The 21,529-nt window shown below is 49.3% G+C and overlaps 1 protein-coding gene across 1 annotated transcript in view; it reads right to left on the reverse strand.

Moving 5' to 3' along the window:
* CACNA1B (calcium voltage-gated channel subunit alpha1 B) overlaps positions 1 to 21,060 on the reverse strand; it is a 200,412-nt gene extending 179,352 nt beyond the window's left edge. The window contains exons 1-4 of the mRNA XM_059865534.1: positions 21,014 to 21,060; positions 20,297 to 20,388; positions 17,457 to 17,609; positions 12,141 to 12,328 (exon numbers count right to left, since the gene is read on the reverse strand). Of these exons, the coding sequence (XP_059721517.1) occupies positions 12,141 to 12,328; positions 17,457 to 17,609; positions 20,297 to 20,388; positions 21,014 to 21,060 (480 nt within the window). The remainder of the gene's footprint in view (positions 1 to 12,140; positions 12,329 to 17,456; positions 17,610 to 20,296; positions 20,389 to 21,013) is intronic.
* Positions 21,061 to 21,529: the final 469 nt, after the last annotated feature.

Consider the following 21,529-nt stretch of genomic DNA (forward strand, 5'->3'; position numbering starts at 1 on the left):
TAACATCTCACTAGATAAACTTTTCTGTAGCTCAGGGAGTTATTCTGGACAAGCATTAATACACAGACCATTGTTCTATTTGTCCTTGCTTTTACATTTTACATAATTTTTCTGCTGACCAATCTCACAGCTACTGCTTAGCTCCAATCACAGTTCTGCTGTCTCTGAGGCCTGCCTTCTGCAGCTTTCCCAAAACCCTCTGATTTTATGGATTCCCACAGCGTGGAGGGAATGCCCACGTGGGCACGGGGTCAGCCAGGCTGTGTTCCCAGATGGATGGAGACCCAGGCGTGGGCACAGACGTGCAGCACTCTTGGCATTTAAATATTCCAAAGCCATTTCAGCCTTAGGCTTGCTCCACATATTTCCTATTCCAGCATCTTTGGGTTTCTGCAAACCTTTCAGAGGAGGAGGCAGGCAAAACCTGCATCCCTTAAAAGAGCTGGGAATTCAACCAGGGCCTGCAGCCCTCCAGAACCCAGGAGGAAAGCAGCAATAATGGGCAGCACTGAGACTGGTGTAGGGCTCTTGTACTGACAGCTCTCACAGGATCTATCAGCTGTGCAGATTCCTCCTTTCACCATGTGCTTTCCCCTCACAGGAGCTTGTGATGCTTGTTCAGTGCTCCACGAGGGATTTTTCCTACAAATCCCTGGATGCTCACACCAATTTATTGCACTCCTGGAATGCTACACCCCACCAGGTCTCATTAGTAGCAAGGTTTTTACTCCAAAGCCTGGAGTGAGGCTCCTCCCTGGGGAAAAGGGAATTGAGAAATCCACTCCATCTGCTGCTCAGGGGAGTTTGGACACAGAGCTCCAGGGAAGGGTTTAAGGCACAGAGAAATTTGGATATTTTTACACACATGGGTGGTAGGTGAGCCTGTTTAGACAAGAATTTCTGAAATTTGAGATGCTGAGATGTCTGCCACTCACCAGTGATCAGCTAAGTGAATAGTGACCTAAAAGACTGATTTTTCTGCATAATAATAAATCTGTCTGATACTAAAAAAAAACACAGGTTGTAACAACATAATGGAAGGGAGGAAGCTTAAATCCAGCAGGAAACATGGATGAAATGCACATCTCAACTGGAAAAAAGCCTGTGTGCCATCAGCAGGGGTGTAAGGGAGTCGTGGGGGACACTCAGGCCACGTGTGGGCTCTTGTGGCATTCTCATTCTCTGAAAAAATCCCTTCACCCAGGATTTTTCTCCTGGGAAGCTGAAAGGCAGCTGAGAGGCCTCAAAGAAAAGGAAAACAATTCTGATCTCATTTGCTTCTCCTGTGCTGTGCTGATGTGGAATGTGTTTGGAGATTGTTCACCCACAGGTGATTGTTCCATTGCATTCTGCTGGGAGTTGTTTTCACTCTTTGGCCAATCAGGGCCAAGCTGGGTCAGGGCTCTGGAAAGAGTCAGGAGTTTTCATTATTATCTTTTTAGCATTCTTTAGTATAGTATAGTATTCTTTAATATAATATAGTATCATAAAGTAATAATTTAGCCTTGTGAGCACATGGAGTCAGAGTCATCATTCCTGCCTTCCTTGGGGCACCCTGCAATACAACAGGCTCTCTCTGTTGGGATGGGTTCCACACATCCAGAACTCCCATTGTGGTTTTGTGCTCAAGTCAGTAGTTGGGCTGAGCTGGTTTGGGGTTTTTGTGCAAGGGTTTGGTCACCCCTAAGTGTGTCCTTGCCTTCCAGTACCCCTTCTGCAAAGGCCCCATGCACAGGAGAGGTTTTTCCCTCCCTCCCTCCCTCCCTACCAGCCTTTCCCTCACAAACCAGCCCTGCACTCGGAGCTGCTGCCAGGCTCTTGGCTGCCTGCTCCAAACTCTGCCTTCACTGCCCTACTTTCCTACAGATGATTGGTGATACTGAGCCACAAAATCAACAAAATCAACATTAACCCCACAGCTCCAGGCTGGAAATTATCATTTATGTGCTCATTGAAGGTGGCTGGTTCTTATTAGCAAATTCAAATCACCCTAACTTGATAGCGAGTGCAATTGAGCACTAACAGCATTAGGAGATTTTTCTCTTCTTTATGAAGCTGCAGGGAGAAAGGGAGAGCACAATTACCTCATGGCACAGCTCAGGAGCTCAGCTCCCATCTCCATCACAGCTGCATGACACCAGCATGTGACACGTGCCCTGCTGGCTTTGTCCCCAGCAGGTCCCTGGGCATCTCCAGGAGCAAATGCACAGTGACAAGAGAAGTTCAGCACTGGTGAGCATCAAATCCCAAGGGTAACCTCTCCCCAGGTCAGGGCTGGAGGGGATTTTACACCAAATCTGTGGCCCAGCTGTGAGGCAGATGCTGTGTGCTCTGAAAAGCTGAGAGCTCAGAACAGGCTCTGCTGCAGACAAAGCCATGGTGACATTCCTTCACACACCTGTGGGCATTGCATGTTGCAACATTCATTTTTCATCTGTTGGTTCCTCCCTTCCCACATATGTTCTGTTTCAGGATTCCCCCAGAGGGTGCTGGCACTGCCCAGGCTCCCTAGGGAATGGGCACGGCCCCGAGGCTGCCAGAGCATTTGGAAAACACTCCCAGGGATGCCCAGGAAGGGATTGTTGGGGTGTCCTGGGCAGTCCTGGTCATCCTTTCAGCTGTGATTCCCCAATCTCCACCTCTTCAAAGACCCAGCTGAATCCTGAGCTGTGTGCCAGGAGAAGTAGAGCACCCTTGTTCTCAGCTTGTTCTGGTGCAGCTCTCAACACCAAGCCTGGCCCAGCCCCTGCTCTGCTTTCCCAGTGCTGCTCCCTTCCAGCCCTGGATTCTGACACCCTACATTCACCTTGAGCAAAACCTGATCCTTGGACATGATAGCAACAACAAAGGAACCGTGTCAGAAATGTGCTGTGGGATTCAGAGTGGCAAAACAAAGCCTCTCCTTGTGCCTATTCTCCCTGTTAATATTAGGAAAACCCTTCAGCAGCTTTTCCTTTTGCTGCCTGCTCACACTTCTGCTGGTTAAACAGCTTTGCTTCTCAACAATTATTCACAAGGAGAGTTGATCATGCACAGAGAGTGCTCACAGGAGACTGAACCCACCCTGAACCTCCTCACACCACTGCTGCCAGCCCCAGGATACACAGACACCACTGCAAAAACAACATTTCTTCTCTCTCCTCTCAATATTCAGCAATTGTGGATCTGTGATTCAGTGGATTGGCTTGAGGTCACTTCTAACAGAGAGCAGAACAACTGCTTATCAGTTGTACCAGGAAGAGAAGAGCAGGGCCACCAAATGTGCACAGTGGAGCAGTCACTGTCCCACCAGCTGTGACAGTCCCCACGAGCAAAGCCAAGTGCAACCCCCACAGGAAGCCACAATCTGAGCAAAGGCCAGCAAAAGGACACTTAAGTCACCTGTGAGCCTTAACTGGCAGGTTTCAGAGGTGCTCAAGGTGTGGAGATTCTTGAGCCCTGAGGAATCTCAGCCAGGGAGCAAAGAGGAGCCTTGGAGCCTTCATCCAAGTCTGAGATGAGGGGATCTGCTCTGTGTTATTTATTTCCATTCTGTTTTCTGTAGCCCATCCAAGCTGCACCCTCACAGCCCCTCCCTGGGGGGTTTGATCAGGAAATCACCTCATGGTCCAGGTAACCAATGCTGGTGACATCCAAACTCCTCCTGAGGAACTTCACCTTGGATCCTCCAGCTCACACTTGGGAGTGATGGAGACCAAGAGTCACAGGTTTGATCTTCATAACTGAACCTTCCACTGGCACAGGGTGCCCAGAGCAGCTGGGGCTGCCCCTGGATCCCTGGCAGTGCCCAAGGCCAGGCTGGACAGGGCTGGGAGCAGCCTGGGACAGTGGGAGGTGTCCCTGCCATGGCAGGGGTGGGATGGGATGAGTTTTAAGGTCCCTTCCCATCCAACCATTCCATGATTCTATGAAATACCAAAAAAAGACACATGTGAGTTCTCCAAACTGGGACAGCAGAGTCTCTTCTGCCCCTACAGCCCCAACAACCCCACCAACAAAACCATCTCTGGGTTGGGCTGCTAATGGAACAATTATATCCCAGCCTTCCATTTCTGTATCTTAGGAATAAAGAAATTCAAAGATGTTGAGTTTGTGGGGTCCCCAGGAAGAGGTGAAGAGATGAGTCTGATTCCATGTTCTCAGAAGGCTAATTTATTATTTTATGACATTATATTAAATAATTCTATACTAAAACTATACTAAAGAATAGAGAAAGGATACATCAGAAGGCTTCATAAGAATGATCATGAAAACTTGTGACTGACTCCTCAAGAGTGACACAGCTGATGGTGATTGGTCATTAATTAAAAGCAATTCACATGGAACCAATCAAACATTCTCCTGTGGGTAAACAATGTCCAAGCCACATTCCAAAGCAGCAAACACAGGAGCAGCAATCAGATAATTATTGTTTCCGTTCCTCTCTGAGGCTTCTCAGCTTCCCAGGAGAAAATCTTGGGCAAAGAGGATTTTTCAGAAAATATCATGCTGACATCCCACCAACAAAACCATCTCTGGGTTGGGCTGCAGATGGAACAACAATTACACCCCAGCCTTTCATTTCTGTATCTTAGGAATAAAGAAATTCAAAGACACAAAAAGGACTGAAAAATACCAAGTGAATCATAAGCTATTTTAATTCCGGGAGGGTAAAGTTCCAGTTGGGATCCAATTTAAGGTAGATTTATATCTTGTTTGAACTGTTCATCCCTACTCACAAGCATATTGAGTTAGGCCCAGTCCACAGCCTTGGAAGACCCGCTGAACACTAATATTTGTCAGTAGGAAATGGAAGAAACATGAAAATCTCTTGCCATTAAGATCAAAAGAGAGCGAGGGTGCACTTTGACATTTCTCCTCTCCTGCAAGGAGCCCCTGCTTTGCAAAGCAAATTCCACTGTGGAGCTTTGAACTCCTGGAAAGATGAAAGGTGAAAGCCCAGCTCACTGAAAGTCAGCACTGAGCCTTCTGACAGCTCCAGATGGAGCACATTTGACCCATGATTTTCTGGGTCCACAAACACAATTCTCAATTCTTTGGAAGTTCCTGGTGCACATCAAAGGCACCTTACAGAGGGAACAGAGCAGAGCAAACCTTGCTGGCTCTGAAGGACAGCAAGGAGCCCCAACCCCTTCCCAATCCACTGGGGATCCCACAGAAAGCTCTGAGCTCCAAACTCATCACTGCCAGCTCCACAGCAGCTTCCTCAGGAAGGCAGCTCCCTCCCAGCTGGCTCCTCTCTGTAAGGAATGCTTAGGCTCAGCCTAACAAAAGAATTATTTTGATTGAGGAATTCATGGGCAGGCCCAGAAGTTTTCAGGCTTTTCTCACTTTGCAAAAGAAGGGGAACTTCCCATGGCAACCAGTGGAGGGTTTGATGATGGACAATGAGGTTCTTGCATGGGCAAAACTGGGAATTACTGCTCAGAAAAGGAAACCAGAGTTGTACTATTGCCTCTTTAAAAGGCTTTCCACCTCCACAGAGCCCATATTAGCAACAGATGAATCATTGTCATTCACAAACACCAAGCACATAAACAAGAGGATCTAAAATGATCCAGAAATGATCTTGATTTGAAAACTAGATCTGGAGGGAAAACAGGGCTCAGGAGGACTCAGCTGCCAGGGCACCACAGCTTCTCTTGCTGAGCAGTGCCATCGTTTCCTCCCACCCCAGCACAGTGATTTCTTCATCCAGACTCTGCCCTTGGAGTCCATCACTGGAAATATTCTCCCTCAGCAGCACCAACATCCCCCAGCTCCAGCAGCCCCTGGGTACTGCCAGAGCCCTGCTCAAAGCATGAAAACAAATGCAGCACATCCAGACACTTCATGGGGATAATGAATAAATTCACATAATATGAGGGGTGTGCATTCAGTTCTGGGGGTGTGTATATCTGTCAGAGCTGGGGCAGTTCTCTGCTGTCCATTGCGCAGTTTTCTTTATCTCTCCCACAGCCAATCCTCCCTCCAGGAGATCTCTTCTGTCCATGGCCAGGGAGTGTCCCTGCAGGGCTGATCAAATTCCACCATCCCATGGGGAGATGCTCCGCCCAGGGGAGGAGCCAAGCATTCCTACCTGGATCCAATCTGACCTGGGAACAGCACAGCAGCCTTTGCCCACTGCATTCCCAGAGGAGCAGCTTTCTCCTGCCCTGCATTCCCAGAGGGAGAGCAGGCCCATCTCCAGCAGCCCTGGAGCTCCAGAGGAAAACTCCCCCCTTGTGCAGGATCCCTGCTCCAGCAGAACCACAGCTGGCACTGCAGGAGGGCTGAGCCCCCCTGGGATGGGACTGTGCCACCACCCTGAGCCCCCCTGGGATGGGACTGTGCCACCACCCTGAGCCCCCCTGGGATGGGACTGTGCCACCACCCTGAGCCCCCCTGGGATGGGGCTGTGCCACCACCCTGAGCCCCCCTGGGATGGGACTGTGCCACCACCCTGAGCCCCCCTGGGATGGGACTGTGCCACCACCCTGAGCCACCCTGGGATGGGACTGTGCCACTATCCTGACACACTGGGGGGCAGGGCATGGTCTGATTCTGGCAGTAGTTTTTTTGTACTATTTGTTTGTTTTGTTTTGTACTATTGCATTTGTATTTTTAATTTCCCTAGTACAGAACTGTTATTCCTACTCTCATATCTTTGCCTGAGAGCCTCTTAGTTTCAAAATTATAATAATTCAGAGGGAGGAGGTTTACAGTTTCCATTTCAGGGGAGGCTCCTGCCTTCCTTAGCAGACACCTGGCTTTTCAAACCCAGCCAGCCAGCCTCAGCAGCAACCTGTGGTGTCCCATGTCACCCTGTCATGGTTTGAGAGGCCAGTGGGATGCTCCAGGGGAACACCACAAGGTCAAAGGACCACCCTGAACCTGAGATCCCAGAGCAGAGACTGCCCCAGCACCAGCACACCAGATGCAGAACAGCTGCACCCACCCAATTATTGCTGAATCCACACTGCAGAGAGGGAGACCCAGCTCCTGCCACCAGCCCAGCCTGGCACAGGGCTGGGCCCAGCTGCACAAAGTCAGGTCTATGGCATGTGGCCCCTGAGCAGCATTGCCCCCACAGCAAGCTGCTGCTGTGGCAGATTCTTCCCTTATTTTGTGGTCCAGAAAATGCTCTGCCTTTGCTTGAGGGGTCTCTGACCTGTCTGCACAGGGCTGGAGTGAAAACCTGGCCACAGCACTAGACTCCCACTCTGAGGAAAACAGTTGGGTTGTTCTATTTTAATACATTCCCAGATGATGCTGAAGCTTGGAATTAGCAGGAGGTGCTCCACTTGCTGGAAAAAATGTTCTTCCCCAGCACAACTTTCCTAAACCACCTGTTGCTCCTTGGACACTTTTGAGCACAAACAAGCCACAGCTGAGGCAGACCTGCAGCTCTCAGAGGAGCTTGGTTGGAGTCATTGTTCCAATGCTTTTGTGCTGCTGAGGCAGGAAGTTCTTTTCCCCAGCTTATTATTGAAGTGTTTCACCCTTCTGATGATTCAGCCTCTTTGCTTCAAGCATAAATCACCTCCCAGATAAAGCCTTGCTAGAAAGCTTTCATGAGCCCCAGTTAAAAGAAAAGTCTCTGGAAGTATAAATAGTGGATCAGCATAGTAAAAATGGGCTGGGATTTGTGAACTTGCTTTCTTCTTGCTCTCCTAATTCCTCAGTTTATCACAGGACAAGGAGTGAGTATTTACAAGGTAGGTTTCCAACTGCAAAGGCTGTGCTGAAGCCTTTGATGCTGTGACTTCCTTAATCTGTAGGAAAGCTGGATCTGGACCCCCTCTAAAGTCACCTGAATCCTTTGGGAATGACTGAATAATCCCTCACAACAAACCCCTCACTGTGACAGACCTGAGCCAAGCCATCAAACCCCAACCCCCTCTCCTGAACACCCTTGACACCAAACTCCTCAGTTTGCCTGGTGCCATCACAGCCCAACTGTCTCAGCCTCCAATCTGCTTTGAGGACAGAGCAAACCCTCCCAGATTTCAATGAGTGCTGAACTGGTGAAGCACATCCCACCAGTGACTGCTCCCTGATGTCACATTCACATCCTCTGGAAAAATCCCTTCACCCAGGGTTTTTCTCCTGGGAAGCTGAGAGGCCTCAAAGAAAAGGAAAACATTTCTTATCTCATTTGCTTCTCCTGTGCTGTGCTGATGTGGAATGTGTTTGGAGATTGTTCACCCACAGGTGATTGTTCCATTGCATTCTGCTGGGAGTTGTTTTCACTCTTTGGCCAATCAGGGCCGAGCTGTGTCAGGGCTCTGGAGAGAGTCAGGAGTGTTCATTATTATCTTTTTAGCCTTCTGTCAGTATCCTTTCTGTATTCTTTAGTATAGTATAGATAGTATTCTTTAATATAATATAGTATAATAAAGTAATAAATCAGCCTTCTGAGAACATGGAGTCACAATCACCATTCCTCCCTGCCATGAGGGTCCCTGCAAATACAATACCCTGACATCCCAGCAAAGCCCTGGCTGCCCTGAACAGCCCCAGCCCCAGAGCAGCAGGAGGAGGGGAGTAAGAACAGAGCCCTGCTGATGCAGGACAATCAATCCAGACGTTTTGCAGCAGGAAATGAATGGGCCATTAAGGCAGAAGTTGTAACCTCAGCCTTCCCCTAATGGGTCTCAGTCCCAGACTGCCTGGCAGCACAGGGATTTCGGTCCCAGCAGGGCTGGCTGCTCCAGCAGCACCAAGGGAGGGGTTTGTACAAGCAGGGGGACAAATCTACCCCAACCTGAGCCAGCCTATGGTGGTGGCACTCACAGGAAGGGGTGAAGGAAGGGGCTCAGCTAAGCCTAAGGATTAGCAGCATTTATAGAATCACAGTTTGGGTTGGAAGGGACCTTAAAGCTCATCCCATCCCACCCCTGCCATGGCAGGGACCCCTCCCACTGTCCCAGGCTGCTCCCAGCCCTGTCCAACCTGGCCTTGGGCACTGCCAGGGATCCAGGGGCAGCCCCAGCTGCTCTGGGCACCCTGTGCCAGGGCCTGCCACCCTCACAGGGAAAGATTTCCCCCCCAGTACCGCACCTAACCCCACTGTCTGTCAGACTGAAGCCATTCCCTGTGTCCTGTCCCTCCATCCCTTGCCCCCAGTCCCTCTCCAGCTCTCCTGGAGCCCCTTCAGGCCCTGCAAGGGCTCTGAGGTCTCCAGACAACCTCTTCTGTGTCCATGGGGGAGGTGCTCTATTCCCAACCTCGTGGCCTCCTCTGGACTTGCTCCCACAGTTCCATGTCCTCATTATGTTGGGGGCACCAGAAGTGTGGTTTTTTTCCCCTGCTTTCATGAATTAGGCAGGAGAAAAAGCTCCTTTTTTCTTACTAATGCTTAATCACAGTTTACACAGACCACATCTTGCCTCCCATGGTCCCACAGCCTTTTGCAAACCTTAATTAAGGAAAAGATTAAAAGTAGGTGCACAGCTCAGCTCTGATGAGTATCCTGCATCAGGGGAATGCTGCTCTCCTTGAGGAGATCAGAGCCTGGGGCTGACAGGGAAACTTCTCCTGATAAAATTTTCCTAACATAAAACCATTTTCCTCAGGAGTGGAGAACAGGGTTGGTGAATCAGAGCTCCCTGAACAAGGAATAACCTCTGACACTGCCCCCTTGCCAAGGGGTTCACTTATTCTACCTGTTCTGGATTCAAGGGGAAACATCTTCCAGATCCTTCCCAGTCTGAGCCCAGATCAGGCTGGTCCGAGCTGCATCCCTGGGCAGCTTCTGCACTGCCTGGAGCAGGATGGATGGATTCCACCTACAGAGGAGTGGCCAGGGTGAGGGAGGTGATTCCCCCCCTCTCCTCTGCCCTTGTGGGACCCCACTTGGGGTTCTGTGTCCAGGTCTGGGGTCCTTAACATCAGGAGGACCTGGAGCTGCTGGAGCCAGTCCAGAACCACGGAGCTGCTCCCAGGGTTGGAGCCCTCTGCTCTGGGGCCAGGCTGGGAGAGCTGAGCTGCTCACCTGGAGAGGAGAAGGCTCTAGGAAGAGCTGAGAGCCCTTGCAGGGCCTAAAGGAACTTCCAAAAAGGAGGGAGAGGGGCTTTTTATGTGGGCAGAGTGACAGAACAAGGGACAATGATTTCAAACTGAGAGAGAGCAGAGTTAGATGGGATATTGGGCAGGAATTGTTCCCTGGAGGGCAGTGAGGCCCTGGCACAGGGTGCCCAGAGCAGCTGGGGCTGTCCCTGGATCCCTGGCAGTGCCCAAGACCAGGCTGGACAGGGCTTGAAGCCACCTGGGACAGTGGGAGGAGTCCCTGCCATGGCAGGGGTTGGAATGGGATTATCTCTTCCAACCCAGACCATTCCATAATTCTACTGCTGTGGCCTGTGCACAGCCTGACAATGCATCCACAAACATCTCATGGAGGATTTTCAGTCACTGCTGCAGCATAATCTGGGCTTTTGTCTCCTCCTTGCAATTTGATGGACTTGGAGTAGGCGCAGAAGACACCAAACCAAAAAACAAGAGGCCAGAAAGCAGCACATGAGTGAAGCTGTGAAAAGGCTGAGGGCTGCACAGAGAGGATCTTCCCACCCACAGCTTCTCTGTTTCCAGCCTGCAATAGCACAGCCAGGTCCTCAGCAAGCAGAGCAGCACAGGGAGGGGCTGACAGCCCTTGGGGACAGGTGGCAGGGGTGGCTCCTGGCATCACTGACTTCTGCTGAGTGTCCCATGGCACAGCACAAAGCACTCAGCCTCCCCTCAGTGAGAACATCCAGAGCCCCTCAGATCTGCCAGATCAAACCCCGAGCTGGGGTCTCCAACACAACAAATTCACTCTGCAGCTGCTCAGGTCCCTGCTCCCAATTCATGGGCATCCAGAATGAAACTACAACAGCTTCAAACAACCCCCAAAATCAATACCCCCATAGTAAGCTCGGGGTTTTGCATGTGGTACGAGAGGCAGGTTGGGAGAATATGATCTCATGCACCACATATTGATTAATCAATTCCAGCCAGGATGCTAATGGGCTTTTCTTACAACACTTGGCACCAGGAGGAAGGAGCAGGAATGCTGAATGAGAAACTGGTGGTGTGCTGAAGCTTTAAGGTGAGGGGAGAAATCTTCTAGAGATGGCTTTAAGTGGTCAGAGACTGGGAATAAATGGAGGAACTGAGCAAGGAAGGGAGAAGGGAATAAATCACATTTATTGGCTCCAAACACAGCAGAATTGTACCTGGCAACTCACTGTGGCTGAGGATAATCCTTTCCTGTTGCTACAAAACCCTCCCAGGAAGGACTGAAAGGGCCCAGCAGGGCTCTGGAGTCTGTGATGGAGAAAACTGAGCACAGCATCACCCCTCCAGCCAGAGAAATGGGCTGAGGGCATCACTAGTGCCCAACTTAGGGACTTTTCCACAAAAACTGCACCCTCAAATGAGAGCCTTGCACTGCCTGGAAGCCAGCAGAGGCTGGGGGAAATCGTCCTGCTCTCTGTAAAATTGGGGAGAGCAAAACAGAACAGCCAAGAGGTTGTGCCAGTCGTGGTCTTGCCTTGCAGGAGGCAGGGAAATTCAGCCTGCAGCATCTTCTCTGCAGCCCACAGAGTCATGCCAGGGGTGAAGGTGAGTGATAGGGCTTTGTAAAACTGGACTGGACTGAGCTGGAGCTCAGTGTTACAAGTTTGATCACCCAGTGAGGAGAGGAAACCTCCAGGTACAAAATATGAAGGGGTTGCTGCTTTTGCCACCCAATTTTGTACAATTTGGAATTTCTGTGGGGCATTGTGAGATCCTGCTTCTACTCACCCAGCAGAGCACAGGAGCACCTTGGGGTGACACCAGCTCCTGCACTGCCACCACCCAGGTTTCAGTTGTCTGACTGAAACCATCCTGGAGACTTCCAGATTGGAGCCATCCTGAGAAGTTCCTGATTGAAACCATCCTGAGAATTTCATGTCTGGTGCTGCTACATCCTCCTGCTCCTACTCATCCCATAGCTGAGCAACTCTGCACCCTCAAAGCACCACAGACCCAACCAGAAACAGACCCTCAGGAAAACAGGAACGATCCTCCTCAAAAGCAGGGGTTCAGGAGGTGAAAACCACACAAATTAAATCACTTTTTTTTTCCCAGAACCATCTCTTCCCACCCAACCCCCCCAGCGCCAGCAGAGCACTCACATTGTAGAGGATGTCAGTCCAGCCCTCCATGGTGATGCACTGGAAGACCGTGAGCACGGCGAAGAGGATGTTGTCAAAGTTGGTGATGCCATAGTTGGGGCCCTGCCAGTACTCCCTGCACGTGGTCCCGCTCTCACACTGCCTGGCAGGAGGCTCCTCTCCACAGGGAAAATCCCCCACCTCCTCACCTGCAGAGAGGGAAGAGAAGTTACTGATTGGAACTACCCTGAGGAGCTCCTGCTTGCTGGAACCATCCTGAAAAGTTCCTGTTTAGAACCATCCTGAAAAGTTCCTGATTGGAACCATCCTCAAAAGTTCCTGCTTGTTGGAACCCTCCTGAAAAGTTCCTGCTTGGAATCATCCTAAAAAGTTCCTGCTTGCTGGAACCATCCTGAAAAGTTCCTGATTGGAACCATCCTGAGAAGTTCCTGCTTGTTGGAACCATCCTAAAAAGTTCCTGTTTGTTGGAACCATCCTGAAGAGTTCCTGTTTGTTGGAACCATCCTGAAGAGTTCCTGCTTGTTGGAACCATCCTGAAAAGTTCCTGACTGAATCCATCCTGAGAAGTTCCTGTCTGGTGCTGCTGCATCCTCCTGGCACCACTGTGAGGATTAAATCCACATTTTGGGTTTCTTTGTGCTGCCATGCACATGGAAAAGTCATTGTGCCCCTGTAATCATTTCCACACTGCTGGGCTGTGGGAGATGGGTCAGTGGGGGGTGGAGCAGAGCCGTCCCTGAAGTGCCCAAAATTCATAGTTTGCCATCTCACATGGTGGAATTGTTCAGGTTGGAAAAGACCTCTAAGATCAGCAAGTGCAACTATCAACCCAGCACCACTAACCCATGTCCCCAGGTGCCCCATCCACACGTTTTTGGGCACTTCCAGGGATGGGGACTCCACCCTGGGCAGCCCCTTCCAACATCTGACCACCCCTTCAGTGAGGAAATTCCTCCTAATCTCCAATTTAAACCTCTCCTGGAGAACTTGAGGCCATTTCCTCTTATTTTGCCATTTGTTACCTGGCAGAAGAGGCTTCCAAACTGCAAATAATTTCTGGCTCATGACAGCCCAGTACATCTGAGAGGCCTGGAAATGTTGTAAGAGCAGCTTGAACAAAACATACAACCCCCCCCCCCCCCCCAAAACCCCAAAATAAAGCAACACCACAAAAAATAAAACCAACAGTGTGGTAAAAGCAGGGCTTTGGGAACATCACTCACTTCAAACACCCTCAAAGTGCTAAATATTTGCTCTATAACATCAGGGCACCTTCTGCACTAGTGCCAGTTTGGGGGTGTGGAGTGTCCCAGAATTGCCCTGGTACAGATGTTGGAGCACAGCTGCATGAGGAGCCCCTGGTGTCGCCCTAAGGCAGAACTGAAGGACTCCAGCTCCTCCATAAGCACCACATTTTTCCACCAAACAGAAGGAAAGGATCCATGTGGGATGGTGCTTCTCTGCTGAGTTTCTTGCAGACTCAGAGGAGGCCAAAGTGGATAAATCTGTCAGGGAAGGAGCACCAGGAATGGCCAGGACCATCCCAGCACCTTCCAGGCTCAGCTGGGAAGTGCTGCAGGCTGCAGGAAAACTCCAGTGCTGGGTTTTCAGAGCAAGCAAATGTCACAGTCAGGTTTTCTGGAAAAATTCCTTCACCCCAGATTCTTCTCCTGGGAAGCTGAGGAGCCTCAGAGAAAAAGGAAAACAAAAAATATTTCATTTGCTTCTCCTTGTTTTGCTGCTTTGGAATGTGTTTGGAGATTGTTTACCCGCAGGTGATTGTTTCATTGGTTTCATGTGAATTGTTGTGTCTCATTGGCCAATCAGGGCCAAGCTGTGTCAAGACTCAAAGGAGTCACAAGTTTTCATTATTATCTTTTTAGCCTTCTGTCTGTATCCTTTCTGTATTCTTTAGTATAGTTTAGTATAGTATTCTTTAATATAATATAGTATCATAAAGTAATAATTAGCCTTCTGAGAACATGGAGTGAGATTCATCATTTCTTCCTTTGTCAGGGAACCCCACAAATACCATAAGCAAATATCCCAAGCAATATCCCTGTTTAGGGAGCTGGGGTTGGGGAAGCATTAAAGGGTTTTTAAAGGGACACGTTATGGTCATGGAGCAGCAAACGGCAAAATCTGATTCACCAGGGGAAAAGCAGGAGCAGCACTAACAAAAATTAGCAATAATCATTCCACATAGCAAAGCCTGCAGGAGGAAAGCAAAATTGTCATGGTGGAGCAGGACAGAAGTGTGTGTAGATATATATAAATATATATGTGACACTTTCCTGTTGACTCAACACCTCGGCGCAGGGCAAACCTCCAGCTCCCAGATGGGTCACCACAGGCTCTCACACGGGCTTGGTGAGAGGAGAAAATGCCAAAGCTGGCTCCTGCTGACCGTTTGTGAGTGTGCATTCAAAGAGGATCCAGTTTCATCTTGGTTTGGCCTTTTGCTGCCAGGGAATTCTCTGAAAATGCAGTGCACATCCACCACAAAGGGGTGGGTGGGGGATTTTTTCCTTTTTAAAACAGTGACCAGAACTGGCCCTTACTCCTCATGGCTGGAGAAGACAGAGAAAGGGGGAAATTCAAGGAAAAATGGGAAATAAATATGGTGCCCTTCTCTCCTGGAGCAGCTTTGGGGCATTTGGGCTGGGTCAGGTGGTTAAAAATAATTCTGTGTCAGCAGAACAGAACAGCACAGAGGGTGCAGGGAGAGGGAAACAAGACTGGAGCAAAACTGCCACTGTTTCACCCATTTTTATTACAGTAATGCCACGTTTCCAGCTCAGAACAGTCAGGCTGAAGGGGAAAGGCCATGAATAACCCTTTGGCATATTTTGGTGCCCAGCACTCCTTTGTGCTGCAGTTCATCACTGATCTACCCAGGTCATTGGCTCAGCAGTGCTACACTCGCTGTTGACACCTCTGCTTGGTCTCCTCATGAGGCATAGTTGGTTCCTCTGGCTCCTGATTCCAGGAAAAATCCCAGGGGTTTGCTCACTTTGGGGATTCGGAACAGAAAGAAGCACGAGCAGCTTTCCCTCCTCCCACTTTCCACCCCCTACCAGAGGCATCTCTTTAATGAGTTCACATTTCCACCCTCAGGCCGGTTTGGAGCCCGTGGTCTCTGCCCAGGCTCCCTAATGCACCTCTGTGAGATGAGGAGCACTTAGGTTTTCAAAAGCTTTGTGGGCTGCTCTGCTGCTCTGCTCCCAGGGGATGCAGTGCCAGGAAACCTCACCCCCTTCTCCTTTCCAGAAACACCATTTCCTGCCTGGCAGCTGGAAGGGATGCTCAGAACTCACCCAAAGCCAGCTCAGCTCCCCCAGAGCCCCTTCCCCTGCCTGCTGAGGGGCTTTGGGAGCTGAGCCTCTGTGCAAGAGGTTTTACAGAGAGAAGTTTGATAAGAGGATTCATGTTCACCCCTGAAAGAATTTCCTACCAAGGTCATTGACACAGAAACCAAGAAAGAAAGAAGGAGAAATAAGAGAAACCTGCAACTGCCTGTTCCAATGGAGCACTTTGTTTGTCTTTCCTGACCAATGAGTAAAGTGTAAACTGATGAGTTTGTAAGAATGTATAAAAAGCATGCAGGCTAGAATAAAAACAGTTTGGAGCCTTCTGAACATGGAGTTCTGCTTTGTATTGGGACTGTCTCAACTACGACAAGCCACAGCTCACACCGAGCCAGCAGAGCTGAAATGCAGCTCAGGCAGCAGAGCTGAAATGCAGCCTGGGCAGCAGAGCTCCAGCTGTGCTCCCACTTCCAGCTGGAATGCACCCAGCCAGCAAGAGGAGCTTGCACCTGACATTAGCCATGACAAAAACCTGTCCTGGGTCCCCCAACCCGGCCCAGCCTCTCTTGGTCACCGCTGATGGCAGAGATGAGCGTGCAGGGAGCACACACAGCTCTGGGGGGTGTTGGCCTTTTGCTCTGCGCTGGGGAGGGAAGGAAATCCTCCCTCATGAAAATCCTCCCTCATCAGGTGTCAGCCGTGAGGGAGAGCCTCAGGCTCTGCCTGCAGCTGCCTCCTGCTCACAAGGGATGCACAAACACCCCTGCCTTTTTTGCAGTCTAACAGACCCGAAAATGCTCCTGGCAAACCCCAGCCTGCTCAGGATTCATCATCCCCTCCACCTCAGCATGGACTCTGCTGGTCCCTCCACACCCATCCTGTCACTGCTGTCCCTGTCCCCACTGCCACAGCCCCTGGCAGGGGCCACACCACCCACAAAGGGAGTTCTCCCTGCTACAAATACAGCCCAAAATCTCCTTTCCTCCAGGAATTGCCAGGATTTTCTCACAAGGCACAACTGCCAACTCTCCTTCACAACCTGCTTTATGTTATTCCAGCATTCCACAGGAACACGAGCAAGAATTCCCTTTGCAAAGCTCTGTGTACACTGAGTGCATTAAACTGCTCCCATCAGAGAGCACCGTGAGGGATGCCCAGAGATTTGGCAGGGCTGTTCTTGTATCACCATTGGATTGCATGGAAATAAATCAATATTAAGACCTATTAGTGATAATGACTGAAAATACAAGGCTGTGTTTTAAAGAAAGTCGATTGCACCTTAAAATGCAATGGCTTGGAGACAAGAACAACATTTTAATCTGTGTTATCAGATAATAAACATATATTAACACTGCTATAAAGGAATGAGGTGGAACAAGAAGATCTTTAAGGTCCCTCCCAGCCCAAAGCATTCCATGATTTGACACAGCTGTTCCCAGCCAAGAATGTCTGGGATCATCCTTCTCCACCTCCATCTTCTGAGGTCTGTAACTCACCCCCAGGCAGACACATCATTTACTCTTCAGTGCCCAATTTCCCTTCTCTGAAGGTCATTTTTATCCTTTCCCCATCAAAGGACTCCTTGCATCCCATCTACTGCCCTTTTATTTTTCGGTTGCTCCCAGGCTCTTCAATCTTTTACTATTCCACACCAAGTTTCCCCAGAAAGCTCCCCAGGAAACTCAATGTGCATAAAGCAGAACCCAAAGAAATTTAGACAGACACCATTAATTAATAAGAAACAACAGGAATTTGGTTCTGTGCTTCTGCTATGAGAAAATTCTTTTGGGACAGGAGGCCCTAAGGACTTTCATCTCTCTCTTGGACAGACTGGGAGAAGCACTGTGGCATCAGAGAGAGGAGAATCCATTCCACTCCATGTAGGATGGGCACAAAATTCTGTGTAATTCTCAGGATATGTGGGTGAAGAGGGAGAGAATGCAGGGAATGAGGCAAAAGGAAAAGCAGCAGAGAAGCAGAAGGGGAAGGTCCAAATGGCAGAGCTCACCTGTCTCGTTGGAAAAGCAGGTTTTGTGGAACTTGCCCATGTAAAACTCCAGCCCAATGATGGCAAACATCACGATGGCGAAGAAGAGGAGCAGCCCAATCTGCAGCAAGGGCACCATGGCCTTCATGATGGACTTGAGGACAACCTGCAGGCCTGTGGGGACACAAAAACACCTCAGGGAGGGAAGGCAGATGTGGCCTTGGGAGTGGAGAGAAGGTGGGAGAGAGGGGCTGTCCAACTGAGGATTGGCAATACCAAGCAGTGCTGCTCTTCCCAGGGTGCTATAAAATAATTTCCTGCCATGAGAGCAGGAGAGACAGCTGGGGGCTCTCCTTTTGTGGTGTCTTTTCTTCAGGTGACAGATCCAGTGCTTTGTTAAGCTTCAGAGGCACCCTCAGGGTTTTTCCTGAAGCTGCTGGAGTCCTGAGACTCAGCCTGGAGCTGAGCCACGTCCTTGGGGCAATTGTGGTGCAGCTTTGAACTCTACCTAGGACACCTTAGGGCCAAGCAAGCCAGTCTGGTGTAGAGCAGGGGGGACAAAAATTTATTCCCTCTTCTCCATGTGCTGGACATGTCAGTTTTGGACAGCTGGAAGTGTCCAGACATGGAAGCTTCCAGACGTTCTGGAAGTGTCAGCTTTATCCCACCAAATTCACACAGTGGCTGGACTCAGTGGTAATTAAGAAATTGGTGCTAAATTGTTATTACTGTTATTATCTGGCTGCACTGAAATGGAAGTGAGACCATAGCAGGAGATTAAACCTCAGCTAATACAATTATTTAGCTGCACCAGGGTCTCCTGCAGATATTTGCCAAAATAAATTCCAATTTGTGTCTATAGACACGAGGCTGAAGCGTTTCCCTGGAAGGAGGATTATGGTGGTGCTTGGAGAGATCAGGAAGGATCTGGAGTGCAGTGGAAACCTGTTCTGAGGAGCTCAGAGTGAGGGCAAAGAGAGAATGTCCCAGCACCTGATCTTGTCACTGAGTTTGAAAGTGGAGGAGTGAAGCAAAGCCCCATGGGTGGATGTGATCCCTGTGCCAGGCAGTGGGGGCTGCTCAGGAGCTCCTCTCCCCCCACAGCCCACAGAGCAGAAGGGACACTGCTGTTCCTGTCACACCCTGCCCTGCAGAAACACCCAGGGCTGCCCATCCACAGCTTTGTCACCAGCCCTGACACTCTTTTCAATTAAAGGCAGGGAGATAAGGAGAGAGAGGCTGGAGATGGAGGTGGCTGATAACGTCCTGCAGATGCACACAAAACCCTGCAGCTGCCCTGGTGGCCAGTCCTGAGGGCTGGGGGGTGAAGGATCATCTTTGTCTTGCCACCTTGTACAGCACCAGTGAGATGGAGATGGGCACAGACATTTAAAAAAGCAGCAAGGTCTCTTTGACAGGAAAACACTGAGGGAATAAAAGGGAAGGATATTCTGTGTTTGTGGTTGTTGCATATCAAGGTTATGCATTTATTACAGGGAAAAAAAAACAATAAAATATTCAGCTTTCACCACATCACTAAAAACCTGAGAGCAGTTATTGTGGGGAGGTGTTGTGCTGGTCCAGGACACATTCCCAGGTGGAACACACGTCCCACAATAGGACAGGGACAGCTCTGAGGGGCCACCTCACTTCTGTGACAGCATCTCCTTGTTAGAGACTCTGCTAACAAATGCCACCTTTCCAAGGATCTGTCCTGGCTGGGAATTCAGATTGAAGCCCTGCCCATGAATGGAACCTGATTTCAGGAACTGTTGGTGCTGTCTTGCCCACAGGTGAATCCAGAGAACACTAGAGCATCCCACAGTGCCGCAGCTCCTTCCAGCTCCTCCTTTTTCTCTATTCTACATCCAGGAATGAAAGAGCTCCTGAAAGTGATCCCTGCTGGGGGCAGAGCAGCTGTGACTGACAGAAAAAGGCAGAAAGCCATGGTGTGAGCACCGGGATGGTTTCGGGGCATGATGCAGCTCCTCACTCAGCATTCAGACCCCTCAGGTTCACATATAAACTGCATAAAATAAATCGAGTAGGCAAGGCCAGATCCCACCTGCTCTTTCCCTGTATTTTCTCCCTGTCACTGTCATATTTTCTGGAAAAATCCCTTCACTAGGATTTCTACTCCTGGGAAGCTGAGAAGCCTCAGAGAAAAAGGAAAACAATATTATCTTATTTGCTTCTCCTGTGTTTTGCTGCTTTGGAATGTGGTTGGAGAGTGTTTCTCCAACATGTGAATTGTTTTTATTTAATGAGCAATCCTGGTCCAGCTGTGTCAGGGCTCTGGAGAGAGTCACGAGTTATCTTGTTAAGCCTTGTATCTTGTTAAGCCTTCTGTCTGTATCCTTCCTCTATTCTTTAGTATAGTTTAGTATAGTATTCTTTTATATAATGTAGTGACATAAAATAATAAATTAACCTGGAGTCAGATTCTCAATTCCTCCTCCATCCGGGGGACCCCAAAAATACCACAAATGGTGATCACAACTCCCCCTTACTAAAAGGGCCAAATGCCCAGCACAGGATGCTCAGCTGGTCAAAACCATCAGAAGATCCAGGCTGAAAAGCTTGAAAGCTGCAAAATTCAGCTCTCAGGTCTGCTCTCCCAGAGAATTCCTTCACCCCCAAAGACAAAAGGATCCTTGGACCAATCCCTGCCCCTCACCTGCAGATTTGGGAGCACAGAGCTGAAATCAGCACAAAATGGGATGAGAAACAACCAGACCATACTGAGGGCAGGAGCCACCAACCCCAAAGAGGCAGGGAGAGAAAATATGGCTGAGAAAAGCAGTAACACCCCAAACCTACAGAGCCCTTGGGCTGGGACACAAGGTGGGCACAACACTCACTTGGGATTCCTGACACGAGTTTCAGGGGCCGCAGCACCCGCACAGCTCGCAGGGTCCGCAGGTCAAAATCAGTCCCAGCAGTCGCCAGAATCCTGCAGGGAGACAGGAAAAACAGCCCAGATTAAATGCAAATTCCTCTTTCCAAGGCATGGCTGAGTGTGGTGCAAAACCAGCAAATATTGGAGCTGCTTCAAAAAAAAATCTCAGATTAAATTCAAATTCCTCTTCCCAAAGCATGGCTGAGTGTGGTGTAGAACCAGCAAATATTGGAGCTGCTTTAAACAAACAAAAAAAAAATCCAGATTAAATGCAAATTCCTCTTTCCAAATCATGGCTGAGTGTGGTGTTGTGGGATTCACATTCTCTGAACCCGAGAGAAGCAGTGAGAGAAGCAATTGAGATAAGAATTGTTTTGATCATTCCTTTCTCTGCTTCTCTCAGGTTGAGAGAATATGAATCCCACATGGTGTAAAACCAGCAAATATTGGAGCCTCTTTAAACAAAAAATCCAGATTAAATGCAAATTCCTCTTTCCAAAGCATGGCTAAGTGTGGTGTAAAACCAGCAAATATTGGAGCTGCTTAAAAAAAAATAAAACCAGATTAAATGCAAATTCCTCTTTCCAAAGCATGGCTAAGTGTGGTGGCAAATATTGGAGCTGCTTTAAACTCTATGATTGTGTATTGTGTTCAGTGAAAGGAATTCATTCCCACAAACTCCAGGGCTGCTGTAGGAAAATCCCCAATTATGAGGCCACTGGACATCATCAGGCACTAAAGAGCTGCACCCTGTGCCCCAGGAAACACAAAAAGGAGACAGAGGGAGGGAGCTGAATCCCTCAGTTATGCTGGAAATTACCTGCCAGAACTTCCTATAATAAATCCACAAATCCCTCAGTCTGGTGTTTCCCAACACCTGAAGCAGTTTCTGCTCAGAGTTTCTTCTCTGTGTGCAAATTAATTTTTGCTCAGAGCATCCTCTTGGAGGAGAACATGCAGAGAGCAGGGTGTGGGTCTGACACACCATGAAATCCAGCCCCAAAGCAGAAGGGCTTTAAAAGTGTGATGCTCTGCACAGAAAATGAAATGGATTCCCTGGTTTAGGGCACAGCAAGGGAAGAAATATTGTCCCAGTGTCCACAAGTGACAATTATGAGAAGTCACAAAGCCAGCTCTGCCCCACAGCACAGCCACCTTCATCAATTCCTGCAGCACTTCTGGGATGCTCCAGCAA

The sequence above is a fragment of the Haemorhous mexicanus genome, chromosome 21, assembly GCF_027477595.1.
Source record: "Haemorhous mexicanus isolate bHaeMex1 chromosome 21, bHaeMex1.pri, whole genome shotgun sequence".
NCBI classification, from domain to species: Eukaryota; Metazoa; Chordata; class Aves; order Passeriformes; family Fringillidae; genus Haemorhous; species Haemorhous mexicanus.